Source organism: Mesoplodon densirostris, chromosome 10 (genome assembly GCF_025265405.1).
Source record: "Mesoplodon densirostris isolate mMesDen1 chromosome 10, mMesDen1 primary haplotype, whole genome shotgun sequence".
Taxonomy (NCBI): Eukaryota; Metazoa; Chordata; class Mammalia; order Artiodactyla; family Ziphiidae; genus Mesoplodon; species Mesoplodon densirostris.
The window spans coordinates 40,082,288-40,098,250 of NC_082670.1; the positions used below are offsets into that span (position 1 = coordinate 40,082,288).

A 15,963-nucleotide genomic window follows, 5' to 3' on the forward strand; every position below is an offset into this window, starting at 1 on the left:
TCATCAGCCAATTCTGTTGGGTCTACCTTCAAAATACATATATGCAGAATCTAACCACTTCTCACTATCTCTGTCTTTACCACCTTGGTCCAAGCCACCGTCACCTTTCACCTCAATTCCTCTGGTCCCCCCTGTACTCTTACCCCTTTAAGTTTATTTTCAGCACAGCAGGCAGAATGATCCTGTTTTAAAAACCTGGTCAAGGCTTCCCTGGTGGCGCAGTGGTTGAGAGTCCTCCTGCTGATGCAGGGGACACGGGTTCATGCCCCGGTCCAGGAAGATCCCACATGCCGCAGAGCGGCTGGGTCCGTGAGCCATGGCCTCTGAGCCTGCGCGTCCAGAGCCTGTGCTCCGCAACGGGAGAGGCCACAACAGTGAGAGGCCCGCGTACCGCAAAAAAAAAAAAAAAACCCAAAAAACAAACAAACAAAAACCTGGTCAGATGATGTTACTCGAAGGCCTTCTAAGCCTTAGAGTGGCCTGTGATCTCGCTTCCTCTGGCACCTCATCTTTCACTCCTCTCTCTTTTTTTTTTTTTTTTTTTTTTTTTTTGCGGTACTTGGGCCTCTCACTGTTGTGGCCTCTACCGTTGCGGAGCACAGGCTCCGGACGCGCAGGCTCAGCGGCCATGGCTCACGGGCCCAGCTGCTCCACGGCATGTGGGATCTTCCCGGACCGGGGCACGAAGCCGTGTCCCCTGCATCGACAGGCGGATTCTCAACCACTGCGCCACCAGGGAAGCCCTCACTCCTCTCTCTTGATCACCGTGCTTCACCCATCATGGTAGCACCCTTGCTGCTCCTCCAGCGACAGACTTGCTGTTCCTTCTGTCTGTAATCACCATGGTATATACAGTCTTAGACATTGAATCTGGAGTAGAGAGCCTCCATCCTGCTGGTTTTTCGAAATGGTTTATATAGTAATTGCCTTTTATTCGTGAAGAGATACCATAGTACTGAAGATGGGAAATTAACAGTTTCAAAAAACAGATATAATGTGTTTGTACTATACCCAGCAGGTCTACACATTTACATCTGTGCCAAATGAAATACCTTTTCCATCTGTCTACCTGCCATTCTTGCTCATTTAGAGCTCTTCCATACTAAAGAGTCCTGTCCTTTAGATGAGGTGGCAGTTGTTCATTTCATTTGGCTTGATTTTTCTTTCTCTTTACTCCCTTTTGGGGTTGAGGAGTGACTTGAGGATATGAATGGACTGTCTAGGATGCCATCTGAACAGCCGGTTTTATCAGTTTAGAGATTTGGTAGAGCTCCATGTCAGGCCCTAGAGCAGATATGGTTTTGGTTTCAAAGTAAGTCATAAAAACACTAAAAAGGGCTGAGCTTTTGAAGTGGCTTTTTAGAATGGAGAGTGAGGCAGTTAAACAAGGGAAGAGTATCATTTTCAACCTAGAGCTCCCTCCATGACATGGTTTCACTGAGATTTACGAGAGCTGAAAGAAAGACGATCAACTATTTATGGCTGTATTACCAGCAAAGTTCTGGGTGCAAAACTGAATGAGGACCTTGCTGAAAAGATCTGTGGGCAGCGGGTGTGCCTGTCTATGTAAGGACTATGATGCTAAGTGGAATTTATTTTTATAGGGTTATAGAAGCACGTTGTTGAAAAGGACATCAAGAGGTTATCTGGTTTAAACCTACACTTTTGGTCAAGCAGAGCTAACATTCAAGCCTTCATTTTTTTCTTTTGAATATGTATGTTTGAAATATACTAACTCTTTTTTTTTTTTTTGCGGTATGCGGGCCTCTCACTGTTGTGGCCTCCCCCGTTGCGGAGCGCAGGCTCCAGACGCGCAGGCTCAGCGGCCATGGCTCACGGGCCCAGCCGCTCCGCGGCATATGGGATCCTCCCAGACCGGGGCACGAACCCGTATCCCCTGCATCGGCAGGCGGACTCTCAACCACTTGCGCCACCAGGGAGGCCCTGAAATATACTAACTCTTGTACATTATCTAAATGAGTTAACCTTTAATGCCATCCAGCAATGAAATAACCACTACACACCTATTAGAATGGCTAAAAATTTTAAATGCATGCCATTCAACAGCAGATGGAGAGTAAGAAATGCAATTGTAGTTTCTTGCTGCTTTCAAATAAACTGTTCATCCCTGTTGAGTGAGTTAAATATATGCAGTTTTAAATGTTTCAGAAATAGCAAGATCACCTTTACAGTGATACTTGGCAACATGAAGTTTTTTGTCATTTCAAACTGAAATTGCCAGTTCTGCCTTTAAAATAAAACCTAGATTATTGTTAAGAAAATTGACGGGCCTATCAGGTAAAGAACACCAGAATCACTTAAAATTGCTAGACCAGCTTTTCTTAAGCCCCTCCTTTTTAAAGTTGATCCTCATACTATTTTTTCAGATTCTCAGGTAGTCTAGAGGGCAGATTTATGTAATACGCCCTCAGTTATTGCAAACTCAAAAAATGATTTAAGATTCCGTTTATATAATCTTGCCTGGCCTCCAGAAGGTGTCCTAATTTATTCTCTCAGCAGCAGAGATGAGGAGGGCATTGGCATGGTTGGTAGGTGCACGGACTGTGGAATCAAAAGACCCCTACATCCAAATCCTGGTGCTGCTGCGTAATTGCGTGGCATTGGCAAATTATTTATCATCTCTAAGCATCGGTTTTCTTTTCTGGAACATAGGAATCATGATAATACCTGCTTCATAGGTAGACATTTAGTAAGAACTCAAATACTAGTTGTTATTATTACTGGAAAAGATGAATGATTTGACCTGAATCACACAGCAAAGCATGACTTGACCACTCAGGTGTATTTGATTCCAAAGCCTGTACACGTACCAACCATATTAAAGCCCTCATCTCCCCCACTCCCATTCCCGATACCCTCATCAGGAGGATGCTAGTGAGATTATTGAACTATATGAGCATTTTAGGTTGCTTTAAATATATATTTAGGAAAGAAAATTGATTTATATTTTTGGCATTGGGTTTATTTAAATTTTTTTATTGTTGCTTTTTAAAAAATGCTCACATGAGGTCTTCCCTGGTGGCGCAGTGGTTGAAAGTCTGCCTGTCGATGCAGGGGACACGGGTTCGTGCCCCAGTACGGGAAGATCCCACATGCCACGGAGCAACTAAGCTCGTGTGCCACAACAACTGAGCCTGTGCTCTAGAGCCCGTGAGCCATAACTACTGAGCCAGTGCTCTGCAACAAGAGAAGCCGCCGCAATGAGAAGCCCAAGCACCACAACAAAGAGTAGCCCCTGCTCGACGCAACCAGAGAAAACCCGCACACAGCAACGAAGACCCAGCGCAGCCAAAAATAAATAAATAAATTTATTTTAAAATATAATAAATAGAAGTATTATCTGTTACTATAACACTGACCAGGTGGTTCAGTTCAGTTGTTTACCTTTGGAGGTGAGTTATAATGAGGACTATAGTCAACCAGCTGGTAATTCTTTTTTTTAATAAATTAAGTTATTTAATTATTTTTGGCTGTGTTGGGTCTTCGTTGCTGCTCACGGGCTTTCTCTAGTTGAGGAGAACGGGGGCCATTCTTCATTGCAGTGTGCGGGCTTCTCATTGCGGTGGCTTCTCTTGTTGCAGAGCAGGGGCTCTGTGCACACAGGCTTCAGTAGTTGCAGCATGCGGGCTCAATAGTTGTGGCTCGCAGGCTCTAGAGCATAAGCTCAGTAGTTGTGGCACATGGGCTTATTTGCTCCATGGCATGTGGGATCTTCCCAGACCAAGGCTCGAACCTGTGTCCCCTGCATTAGCAGGTGGATTCTCAACCATTGTGCCACCAGGGAAGCCCCAGTTGGTAATTATTTATAAGAAAAATACGAGAGTCATTACATGTTTGTTAAAAATTTTTTTCTTCACACATGACTGGTTTGCCTAATTATTAGACTCCTTGAATAATCTTTTTCCTTAGGACTCTTGACTTCAGGCATTGGGTGTTATAGAGGAAAAGTCTGGTATCAAAAAAATTTTCACCTATGTAAACACATGAAAACTTTTCTTCTTATTCTTAGCGCAGAGATGTCACTGGAGTATGCCTCCTATTTGGCAAGCCTTTTGGTATGGAGATTCATATCTTTTCTTCTTCAATTATTACCCCATCTTCATCAGTTTCATTTTTTTCTGCTGAAACTCCTATGACATTGTATTCCCTTTTTTTTAATTTATTTTTTATTTTTATTTATTTATTTTTGGCTGCATTGGGTCTTCATTGCTGAGTGCAAGCTTTCTCTAGTCGTGGCGAGCGGGGGCTACTTTTCTTTGCGATGTGCAGGCTTCTCATTGCGGTGGCTTCTCTTGTTGTGGAGCATGGCCTCTGGGTGTGTGGGCTTCAGTAGTTGTGGCATGTGGGCTCAGTAGTTGTGGCGCACGGCTTAGTTGCTCCGTGGCACGTGGGATCTTCCCAGACTAGGGATCAAGCCCATCTCCCCTGCACTGGCAGGCGGATTCTTAACCACTGCACCACCAGGGAAGTCCCCCTTATCTTTTGTGATAATTTTGATCTCTCCGTTTTTACTCTGTGTGCTGAGAGAATTCTTCAAATTTTGGCCTTCTATATCTCTAGTTTTCTGCTGTATCCAGTTAACCATTGATTGCCTTTTTAGGGTTATTAGTTTGTTAATAATAATGGTGATGTTATTTAAGAACTGTTTTCTGTTTTCACATTGCTCTGTATTTGTGACAGCTTGCCTTTTTTTTTTTTCTTCTAATTGTAACATCTTGAATCTTACTGAATAAGAATTAGTTTTTTCTTGGAATAACCCTGTTTCTTAAATCATCAGATTGGTTCCCTTTTTTTGAACTAGTATCTTTCCATATGTTTCACTTTTCTCTGAGTGCTCATTTTTAGAGTGTAGTCTGAGTTTGTTTGGTAGTTAATAACTGAAATAAATGCTTCTGGTGATTATGAATCTTCTCCTTAGAAACAGTCTCTTCTTCATGACAATAGCTTCTCCCGCTCATCTGCCTCAGCAGTGACCCATAGTACACCAGCCTGCCAAGCTCGCTCCTTATAAACTGATTCATCTTACAGGACCCCTGTTCCCCATACCCTACAAGGTTAGAGTTCTGCTGACTGTTTAACCTCTGCTTCAAGCATGCAGAGTTTAGTAGGACTGTGTATGTGTGTGTCAGGGGCGTTTACAGGGAGTGTGTCGGGGGGCTGGGCAGAGATTCCTTTACTTTCCTCACAGGTTTCACTTCTTGTTGATGCTTTTCCATTCACTCCACTCTTATCTGCCCAGTAGTTTGCTAAGATTCAGTGTTTCCTTATGTGTTGATAATTACAGAAGGAAATTAAGACTGAGGGAGTCAAGCATAATAAATACACCTATCCATCTCTTGATAGAATGTCTTAAAAGATATTTTCCCCCCTTGAGTTCTAAAATTGTATCAAAATAATATTTGTTCATGGTACATGGCCCAAAAATAAAATAGGACTGGAAGACTTTGAATGAAAAGAAACATTCCTTAAGTAATTCCCTAAGGAAAAACACCCAGTAGGTAATATATTATTTCTTGCCTCACACCTTCACTGTCTCACTGTAGGTTTTGCTAAGTAGAATTTTTTTATTGAAAATCACTGTTGCTTAAAATTAAGAGTATTATTATCAATATTATGGATATAAGTCTGACACCAGTTTGGTTCTTATTCCTCTGGAGATAACCTATTTTTTCTCTCTCTTTACCCCTGAGGTTTTGAAGTATCTCATTGATTTGTCTGTAATTTCTGTTAATTAAATATTAGACCCTCTAGACTGAGCCTTTACTCTTATTCATTTTTGGTCACATTTTTCACCTCCTTGTTTTCTTTTACATGTTTTGGGAAGTTTCATTGACTTACCTTCTGACTCTTCTAATCAGTGTTTTATTTCACCAGTCATACTTTTAAGGTCTAAGATACCATTTTTATTCTCGTTTGCTTTTACATACCTTTTGTGCTTGTTTAGCATGCCATAGCGTCTCTACTTTCTTTAAAGGATAACCAGTTTTCCCCAAGTTTTCTTCTGTTTCTTGAATTTTTCTTTCGACCAGAGCCCATTTCCATTAACCTACTTTGATCTTCCTTTTGGCACCTTTCCTTGTATGTCTCATGGCCCGTGGTTGTCTCGTCACAGCTAGGGTTGAGGCAGCAGCAGCACTGAGTGGGAGCTCCGTGTACATGGGTGGGTATAGAGAGCGGCCTGGAGGGAAGCGGAGCAGTTGTGCCAGGACCTTTCTAAAAGTGCCACAATAGGAGGGCATTATTCTGGGGGTGTGTATAGACATAGAAGCTGCAGTCGTTCTTTCCAGTTTTTCTGCTTCGATTAGAGCCCTCCGAGTTGTCTGGGTGATAGATGCCTGGGTCCAGACCATTCTCCATATATGGGGATAGTTGTTTGGTATTTAGACCTTTGGCTTTCATGACCCCTTCTCACTCTCTGTTCCTGCCATATCCTATGCTTGAATCTCTCCAGCGTCTGGAAGCTAAGCTGGCTTCTTTTGCTTTTCTTCATCTTTCAACCCTCATTCATCACTTTGCACATTCTTGAAATTTTTTTTTGAAATCTCCTTTCTTCCAGTACCTCCTTTCCAGTCGTATTCCTCTACTTCCATTTTAATGAGGTTTTAGGAGAAAGAAGAGATACTATACTTAGTCAGTATACCACTACAGGCACACCTCGGAGATGTTGTGGGTTTGGTTCTGGACCATGCAGTAAAGCAAATAGCACAATAAAGCGAGTCACACAAATTTTTGGTTTCCCAGTGCATGTAAAAGTTATATTTATATTATACTGTAGTCTGTTAAGTGTACAGTGGCATTGTGCCTAAAAAAACAATGTACATGCCTTAAATATTTTATTGCTAAAAGATGCTAACCATCTGAGCCTTCAGCGAGTTGCAGAAATAACATCAAAGATCACAGATCACCATAACAAATATAATAATAAAGAAAAAGTTTGTAATATTTTGAGAATTACCAAAATGTGACACAGAGACACAAAGTGAGCAAATGCTCTTGGAAAAATGGTACTGATAGGCTTGCTTGACACAGGGTTGCCAACAAACCTTCAGTTTGTAAAGAAAGCACATCTGCAAAGCACAATAAAACAAGGTGTGCCTGTACGTTAACAAATTTTAAAATTATTTTTAGGGGGCTTCCCTGGTGGCGCGGTGATTGAGAGTCCGCCTGCCGATGCAGGGGACACGGGTTCATGCCCCGGTCCGGGAGAATCCCACATGCCACAGAGCGGCTGGGCCCGAGAGCCATGGCCGCTGGGCCTGTGCATCCAGAGCCTGTGCTCCGCAACGGGAGAGGCCACGGCAGTGAGAGGCCCACGTACCGCAAAAAAAAAAAAAAAAAAAAAAATTCTTTTTAGAATTATATCTCCTCTTCTCCTTTGACTCTGAAGTAATGCTGTAAATATTTTTATTTGTTTAAGCTAATCATCTAAGATACTAAATAGGAGTATCTTTCTTTCAATAGATATATCCCCCATCAAAAATAACGCAGGTAGGTTATGTGTTTATAAATTAAATCATTTTTATTTATGATTTATCTTAAACACTAGCAGCTTTTTAAAAGAATCACTTTTTAAATCAAGGAATTGGTATTTTATTTATTATTTATTTTAAGCTTATTAGGAGAACCGAATTTAAAGGTTAGCTCTCTTACTGCAAATAACTACTCCTAAATTATCTTTCAGCTGTTGTTTTTAAATATTGGAATTTAAAAAAGATATCTTTTTACTCAATTTATCTGTCTACATTATCACACATAATTGAATGCTACACATTGATGAATAGTTAATTCAGTGGTCTAATGTGGAGATTAGAATCTGCCCAGTTAGAGACCATAGTACTGTATTTGAGCTGGTTTCTATTGGAAACCTGAGTAGAGCCTGAATTACTGGGATAGGAGCCAGTTGCCTTCTGCTAAATGAATTGATTCCAGATGACTCTTCCAAAACAGATGTATTTGCTTTCCCATCCAGCTCCACATTCCAGGAAAGGATTTTTAGTCATTAGGAAGTATATTCTGTTGACTCCAATACAATTCACAGTGGCTTCAGCAAATACTAAGTGCAATCCTTGCCTCTAGAGACTCCTCGGTCTTTAAACTACCAACAGCCACTGGACCTGGACAGGTCTAACTTATCTGGCTAAAGTGCCACTTAACAGCTTCCCCTTAATTCAGTGAACTTACAAATGCAAACTGCTAGTGCAGAGCTTGCTACACAGGAAGTAAATTTAAGGATTCTGATTCTAACTTATCTCCAAGGGACCCCATGTGGCTCAGTATTAAAGCTAAGTTTCCAGGTTAAATCACAATAAATGTAACTTGATTATATTTAGTTACACTAACTAATTAATAGACACGTACTTAGATTTAAAAAAAAAATAAAACTTGCCATATGTTGTTTTCAAACACAGTAATACTGAATGACTAAGAATGAAGGGCTGGAGAAAGATATATCAGGCAAATACTAACCATAAGAAAACTGAGATAGTAATTATAATATCAGGCAAAACAGAGTTCGGGTGAAAAACCTTAAAGGGACAAGAGGAACATTTAATATTGATAAAAGGAACAATCTGCCAAGACAAGATAGCAGTCATGAACTTGTGTGCACCTGGCAAGCTCTTCATCGGCATAAAGCAAAACTGACAGAGTTATGGGGAAAAGCTGACAAATCTCCAGCCATATTGAAGACTAAAACATCTCATTTAGAAACTGATAGAAAAAGCAGCAAAAAAAGGATTGCATAACAATTAATAGGATTGATCAAATAGCTAAATTGAGGAATAATCTTGCATCTAAGAAAGAATATGTAAATTTTTAAGCACACATGAAAGAATTATAAAAAAGTAATCCTATGTTAAGCCATAAAAGAGGTATTAAAAATCCCAGAGCATCCATAATATAGACTATAAAAGAGGTATTAAAAAGAGGTATTAAAAATCCCAGAACATCCATAATATAGACTATACATACTGTGATACAGTGCAGTAAAATTAGAAATCAGTAATAGAGCCAGCTTGACAGAGAAACATACTTGGAAACAGAAAAAAATGTTCTAAATAATCCTTGAGTTAAAGCACAAATCACAAAAACTAGTAAGCAAATAGAGCTGAACAATTATGAAAGTTCATATCATGAAGCTTCATATCATGACTTATGGATGCAGCTCGTTCACTTTGAGCCCTAGATGATTTTATTAGAAAGCAAAATAGACATTAAATAAACTAAGCAGTCAATTCAAGAAACTAGCAGAAAAACAACAGGATACTCTCAAAGGAAGTAAAAGGATGAAAATAACAAGGAAAAGAGCATGAATTAATGGGGGAAAATAGAAATGATCAACAAAACCAAAAGTGGGTTATTTTTATTTGTCTAATAAAATAGACAAACCTCTCACTGAATCCATAAAGGAAATAACCACAGATATAATAGAGATTTTTAAATTAAGAGAATGCTATGAAAAGCTGCAAACAAAATTTGAAAACTTCGATAAAAATTTTCTAGGAAAAACTACCCAAATTTACTTAAGAAAAATTAGAAAGTCTATATGTAGATCATTAATCTTTATAGAAATTAAGTGGTAATCGCCACTCTCTCCAGCAAAAAGATTCCAAGATCAGACGAGTTGAATTTTACCAAAATTTCCAAAAATATATATTCCTACCTTAAAGAACTATTCCAGAGAAGGATAACTACACACCTCTTGTAAGGCCAGTATGATCTTGATTCAGCAAACAGCATACTTTTTCTGTAAAGGGCCAGATAATAAATACTTGAGATATAGAAGCCATATGGTCTCTGTCACAAATATTCAACTCTGCTGTTGTAATGCGAACACCCTCATAGACAATACTTAAATGAATTACTATGGCTATGTTCCAATAAAACTTTATTTACAAAAACCGATGGCAGGGCAGATTTGGCCTGTGGGCCATAGTTTGCTGACCCCTGATCTTGATACTTAAAAGTAGAAAGAACAGTAAATTCTGACCTATGAACATGGATATGAAAATCCTAAGTAAAATAACAGCAAATAGAATCTAATGCTTTGTCAAAATATCACACAGCTGGGTTATCCCAAAAGTACAAGGATAGTTCAGTCTTGGAAAATATGTTTATGTAATTTACTTCAGTAAGAGTTTAAAACAGATAAAATTATCATCTCAGTAAATGAAGAAAAAGTATTTATTAAAATTCAGTACCCTTTCATCTTAAAAACTGTTAGCAAACATAAAATAAAAGGAAATTTCTTAACTTGATAGATAATAAAAACCTATAGCAAACATTATATTTTTGAAATTTTCAAAGCATTCCTATGGCAGACAGGAATAAGACAGTTATGATTGCTATCATGCTGCCATTTGTTATTGAACTGGGGTCCTAGCCACTGCAGTAAGACAAAAATAAAGATTCAAAAGGAAGAAGCAAATTGTCATTATTTGCAGATGGTGTGACCATTAATTATAAAAAACCAAAGAAAAACAAAAAAAAACAATAGAAACTAGTAGAACTAGTAAAAGCATTTAAAACGGTTGCAAGACAAAAAGGATCAGTATGCAGAAACCAGCAATGTTTCTTTAAACAAGTGATAATCAACTAGAAAATATGCAACTTTAAAAAATATACATTATTCACAATAGCAGAACTATACTAAAACTGAAATACCTTGCTGTAGACTAACAGAGTGCAGGATCTTTACCATAAAAATAATAAAACTTCATTAAAGGAATTTAAAAAGACCTGAATAAATGCAGAGTCTATTCTTGAATGAAAAGACTAAATATTGTAAAGATTTGAGTTTTTCTCGAATTAACCCCAAATTTCAAAAATAAAAGTAAACATCCCCGAGGGATTTTTCAAGAGATCTAAAAAACTGATTTTTGAAATTCGTGTAGAAGAATAAAGGTACAAAAGTGGCTTTGAAGTTTTTGAAAAAGAACAGAGGCAGAGACTACCTTTCCAGGTATTAAGATAAAGCTATATTAGTTAAAACCATGTGATGTTAGTACATAAATTAACAACTATATTAGTAAAACAAAGTAATATCCATGGGACTCTTCTGGCTACTTGGGAATAAATTCCCAAATTTATTTTGCTGGATCATAGAAAACATACGGGAGACTAACTTTATGCCATGGGGATGGGGACATGTTTCTTAAAAAGACATTAAACACACACACAAAGAAAAAAAGTAAAATCAGCAATGTCTGGTAAAAACATGTTTAGCAAAGGACATCAAAAGTAAAGATAAAAGACAAATGCCAGATTGGGAGAAAATATTTACCACAGAGGATAAGATATAAATAATTTCTGAAGATCACTAAGATGGTCAATGAACACATAAGAAAAATGGATAAAGAGTATAAATTCCCAGACGAAGAAATCTCAATGTTCATTAAACATAGGAAAAGTGCACGATTTCAATTTTAAAATTATGCATTATAATTTTATACTCACTATATTGACCCACAGTTTTAAAAAAGCTGATAACAAGCACCAGCGTTAAAAAGAAGCAAGAGGTACAAGGTACAAGAACTTGTATACTGCCTCTATACTTGGAGAATATGTCAGTTAGTTGTTGCTGTAAAACAAACTATCCCAAAATTCATTGGCTTAAAAAGTAAGTATTGGCTTCCCTGGTGGCGCAGTGGTTAAGAATCCACCTACCAATGCAGGGGACACGGGTTCGAGCCCTGGTCCGGGAAGATCCCACATGCCACAGAGCTACTAAGCCCATGCGCCACAACTACTGAGACTGTGCTCTAGAGCCTGTGAGCCACAACTACTGAGCCCGTGTGCCACAACTGCTGAGCCTGCGCTCTAGAGCCTGTGCTCCACCACAAGAGAAGCCACTGCAGTGAGAAGCCCATGCACCGCAACGAAGAGTAGCCCCCACTCTCCACAACTAGAGAAAGCCCGCACACAGTGAAGACCCAATGCAGCCAAAAATAAATAAATAAAGTAAATTTTTTTTTTTAAAAAGCAAGTATTGATTATTGCTCACAAGCCCATGGGTCAGCTTCTCGTGTCAGCTCGACTACTCAGTTATCTATAGCCAGCTCTGCGTTGAGTTGGCAGCTGTGCTGCTCTTAGCTAGGCTGTCTCACTTTGGAGGTTAGCTGGCTGTAGGCTGCTTTGTGATATCCTCAGCTGAGACTGGTCTTTCATCCTTTAGGAGACTAGCTCACATGGCGGTGGCAGAGTTCCAAGAGAAAAAGTGGAAACTAAGGCCTCTTGAGGCCAAGGCTTGGAACTGGTACACCATCCTTCTGCATTTTGTTGGCCAAAGCAAGTCACAAGGCCAGGAGTGAGTAAATAGATTCTATCTCTTGATAGGAAGAACTGCAAAATTACACTTCAAAGGATATGGGTACAGGAGTTAGTTCCCTGGTGGTCCAGTGGTTAGGACTCTGCACTTTCACTGCTGAGGGCAGTGAAACTAAACTAAGATCCCACAAGCTGCGCGGCACAGCCGGGAAAAAAAAGGACATGGATACAGGGAGAGAATTGCAGCCATTTCTGCAGCTGATCTACTGCAGAGAGCAACGTGATAATAAGTGGGAAAATTGGAGGTACTTTTACCCTGTGATTCAGAAATTTAACAGTTAGTTATAGATCTTGGAGAAACTCCCACACATGGTAAGTAACAAGGATATCTGTAAGAGAAGTTCTTTTTTTGGCGATTTTTTTTTTTTTCGCGGTACACGGGTCTCTTCACTGCTGTGGCCTCTCCAGTTGTGGAGCACAGGCTCCGGACGCGCAGGCTCAGCGGCCATGGCTCACAGGCCTAGCCGCTCCGCGGCATGTGGGATCTTCCCGGACCGGGGCACGAACCCGTGTCCCCTGCATCGGCAGGCGGACTCTCAACCACAACCACTGCGCCACCAGGGAAGCCTGGCGATGTTTTTTATAATAGCATGACTAAATGTCTACCAAAAAGTGAACAGATTAATAAATTGTGATAAATTCTTTAAATTATTGATCAAGAGTTAGAATGAATTAACTAAAACCACATGTATCAATATAGCTAAAAGTCAGAAACATGATATTGAAGAGGAAAACATTGCAGACTTTATAATTCTTTTTTTTACTCAAGTAGAGAAACATGCAGGAAATACTATGTACCATTACTAGTGGATATATACCTAAGTAGTAGAAGTGTAAAAACATATGATCGAATGATAAAAACCAAATTTAGGTGAGTAGTAGTTAGTTACTTCTGGCAGGAGGTGGGGAATACACAAGAGGCTTCTGTTGTACTAGTAGTTTTATTTTTTAAGAAAAAAAATGACACAAAATGATACATTACTATTTAACAAAGCTGGTTAGTGACTACCTGACTACCTGAATATTTATTTTATTATCTTTACTTTTTTGACATTTGAAATATTTCATTTAAAAAGCAAAACAAAAAACCTTGGGATGGGATTTCAGTGGACTTAAACTGTCTTCTCATCTACTTCCATCTGTCTTCACTGTGATTCTTTCCTTCTATAATTGACAAGTTTGGTGGATACCAGAAAGTTATGTGTATTGAAGACCATATATTTTTGTTCATAGGTTTCCTCATATAGACACTTGCACTAGAGTTGTTCCCCTGAGCTTCTTTTGGGCCTGGGCTTATTGCTTTAATAGAGGAAGATTTTATACTACAGCTCCCTAAATGTACAGAATTTTTCTTTTGGGATATGCAGTCTTCCTCAGAGAGCTGCCTTTTAAATCAAGGGAAGTAGCAGGCAGCTTTCAGATACAGGTGCCAGCATACCTGACTAAAACTGGCTTTAACATCACTAATTATTTTTCTCACATAAGAGGTCCAGGGGTTGGCCATTACCCTGTTGCTTCAGCAGCTCAGCCGTCAGGACTTTGGTTCACTTCTTATTGATTTTCTAGGCCTTAACCCTTATGATCACAAGATGACTGTTGCAGTTCCAAGTTTCAGGTCCCCAGCTGACAAGCAAGGAGGTATAGGGTTTCTTTTTGTACAGCTCTTTTTATCATGATGGGAAATCTTTTTTAGAAGCCTCCAAGAAACATCCTCTCAGGAACCACTGACCCAAAATTGGGTCATACACAGCACCCCTAAACCTTTCACTGCAGAGGGCAGCAGAACTCCCTATGCGGTTCCAAGTGTGCCATAGCTCTCACGTGAACAGAATCTGGGTCTTACTGGTAGCAAGGAGGAAGGGAGAATTCTTGTGGGCTAGACAGCCATCTGTGTCTGCCACCATATTCACCTGAGAGTGAAAAAATTGCTTTCAGAAGGTGATGGTCCACTTTATGCCTATCCAAACTAAGCAGCAAAGTCAGGGATCTTTGTGGTAGGAGATCATTTTAGGGGCAGGTTCAAAGGCCCATCACATCAGTGCCTCTGCCTAGGCTTCAACTACACACCCCGGGAGACTGCTAGAGGGAAAGAGGGGGGTACTGGAGTGTCCCTGGTCAGTCCAGCCCTTTACAGATAAATATAGTGTTGGCCCAAAAGTTCGTTCGTTTTTTTCTGTAAGATGGCTGTAGTAGCACTTAGTTATCTTTTTTTTTTTTTTTTGCGCTTAGTTATCTTTAATTTCATTCAAAACAATTTTGTTGGGACTTCCCTGGTGGTCCAGTGGTAAAGAATCTGCCTTGCAATGCAGGGGATGCAGGTTCAATCCCTGGTCAGGGAATTAAGATCCCACATGTCGCGGGGCAACTAAGCTCACGTTCCACAACTACTGAGCTCATGTGCCTCAACTAGAGCCTGCGTGCTGCAAACTACAGAGCCTACACGCTCTGGAACCCGTGTGCCACAACTACAGAGCCCACACGCCCTAGAGCCTGTACGCCACAACTAGAGAAGAGAAAACCCGCACGCCACAACTAGAGAGAAGCCCACGCACCACAATGTAGATCCTGCATGCCTCAACAAAGATTCCATGTGCCGCAACTAAGACCCAACACAGCCAAAAATAAATAAATAATAAATAAATCGTTTAAAAATTTTGTTAGATTGTATTGTGATAGCTGTCGTATCAGCGTGCATTTTAAAAAAATTATCAAAATTGGTGAATTTTGTGTAGCCATTTTAATATTGAAGATGGAAGAAAACAACATTTCTGGCATATTATGCATTATTATTTCAAGAAGGGTAAAAACACAACTGAAACACAAAAAAAGATTTGTGCAGTGTATGGAGAAGGTGCTGTGACTGATTGAACGTGTCAAAAGTGGTTTGCGAAGTTTCACGCTGGAGATTTCTCGCTGGACGATGCTCCACAGTTGGGTAGACCAGTTGAAGTTGGTAGCGATCAAATCGAGACATTAACTGAGAACAATCAACGTTATACCACAGGGGAGATAGCCGACATACTCAAAATGTCCAAATCAAGCGTTGAAAATCATTTGCACCCGTTTGGTTATGTTAATTGCTTTGATGTTTGGGTTCCATGTAAGCTAACCGAAAGAAACCTTCTTGACCATATTTCCACATGATTCTCTACCTAAATGTAACGAAAACATTCCGTTTTTTTTTTTTTTTTTTTTTTTTTTTTGCGGTATGTGGGCCTCTCACTGTCGTGGCCTCTCCCGTTGCGGAGCACAGGCTCCGGACGCGCAGGCTCAACGGCCATGGCTCACGGGCCCAGCCGCTCCGCGGCATGTGGGATCTTCCCAGACCAGGGCACGAACCCGTGTCCCCTGCATCGGCAGGCAGACTCTCAACCACTGCGCCACCAGGGAAGCCCAACATTCCGTTTTTAAAACAAATTGTGTTGGGCGTTGAAAAGTGGATACTGTACAATAATGTGGAATGGAAGAGATCTTGGGGCAAGCGAAGTGAATCACCACCAACCACACCAAAGGCCAGTCTTCATCCAAAGAAGGTGATGTGTATATGGTGGGATTGGAAGGGAGTCCTCTATTATAAGCTCCTTCCGGAAAACCAAACAATTAATTCCAACAAGTACT

The 15,963-nt window shown here is 40.0% G+C and overlaps 1 protein-coding gene across 4 annotated transcripts in view; it reads left to right on the forward strand.

Annotated features, from left to right (window-relative positions):
* NUDT3 (nudix hydrolase 3) overlaps positions 1-15,963 on the forward strand; it is a 98,077-nt gene that overhangs the window by 70,291 nt on the left and 11,823 nt on the right. For 2 of the 4 annotated variants that reach the window (XM_060111228.1, XM_060111230.1), the window contains one exon: positions 7,483-7,509. The exons of the other annotated variants lie outside the window; for them this stretch is intronic. In XM_060111228.1, coding sequence (XP_059967211.1) covers positions 7,483-7,509 — 27 coding nt within the window. The remainder of the gene's footprint in view (positions 1-7,482; positions 7,510-15,963) is intronic. 4 annotated transcript variants of the gene reach the window in all.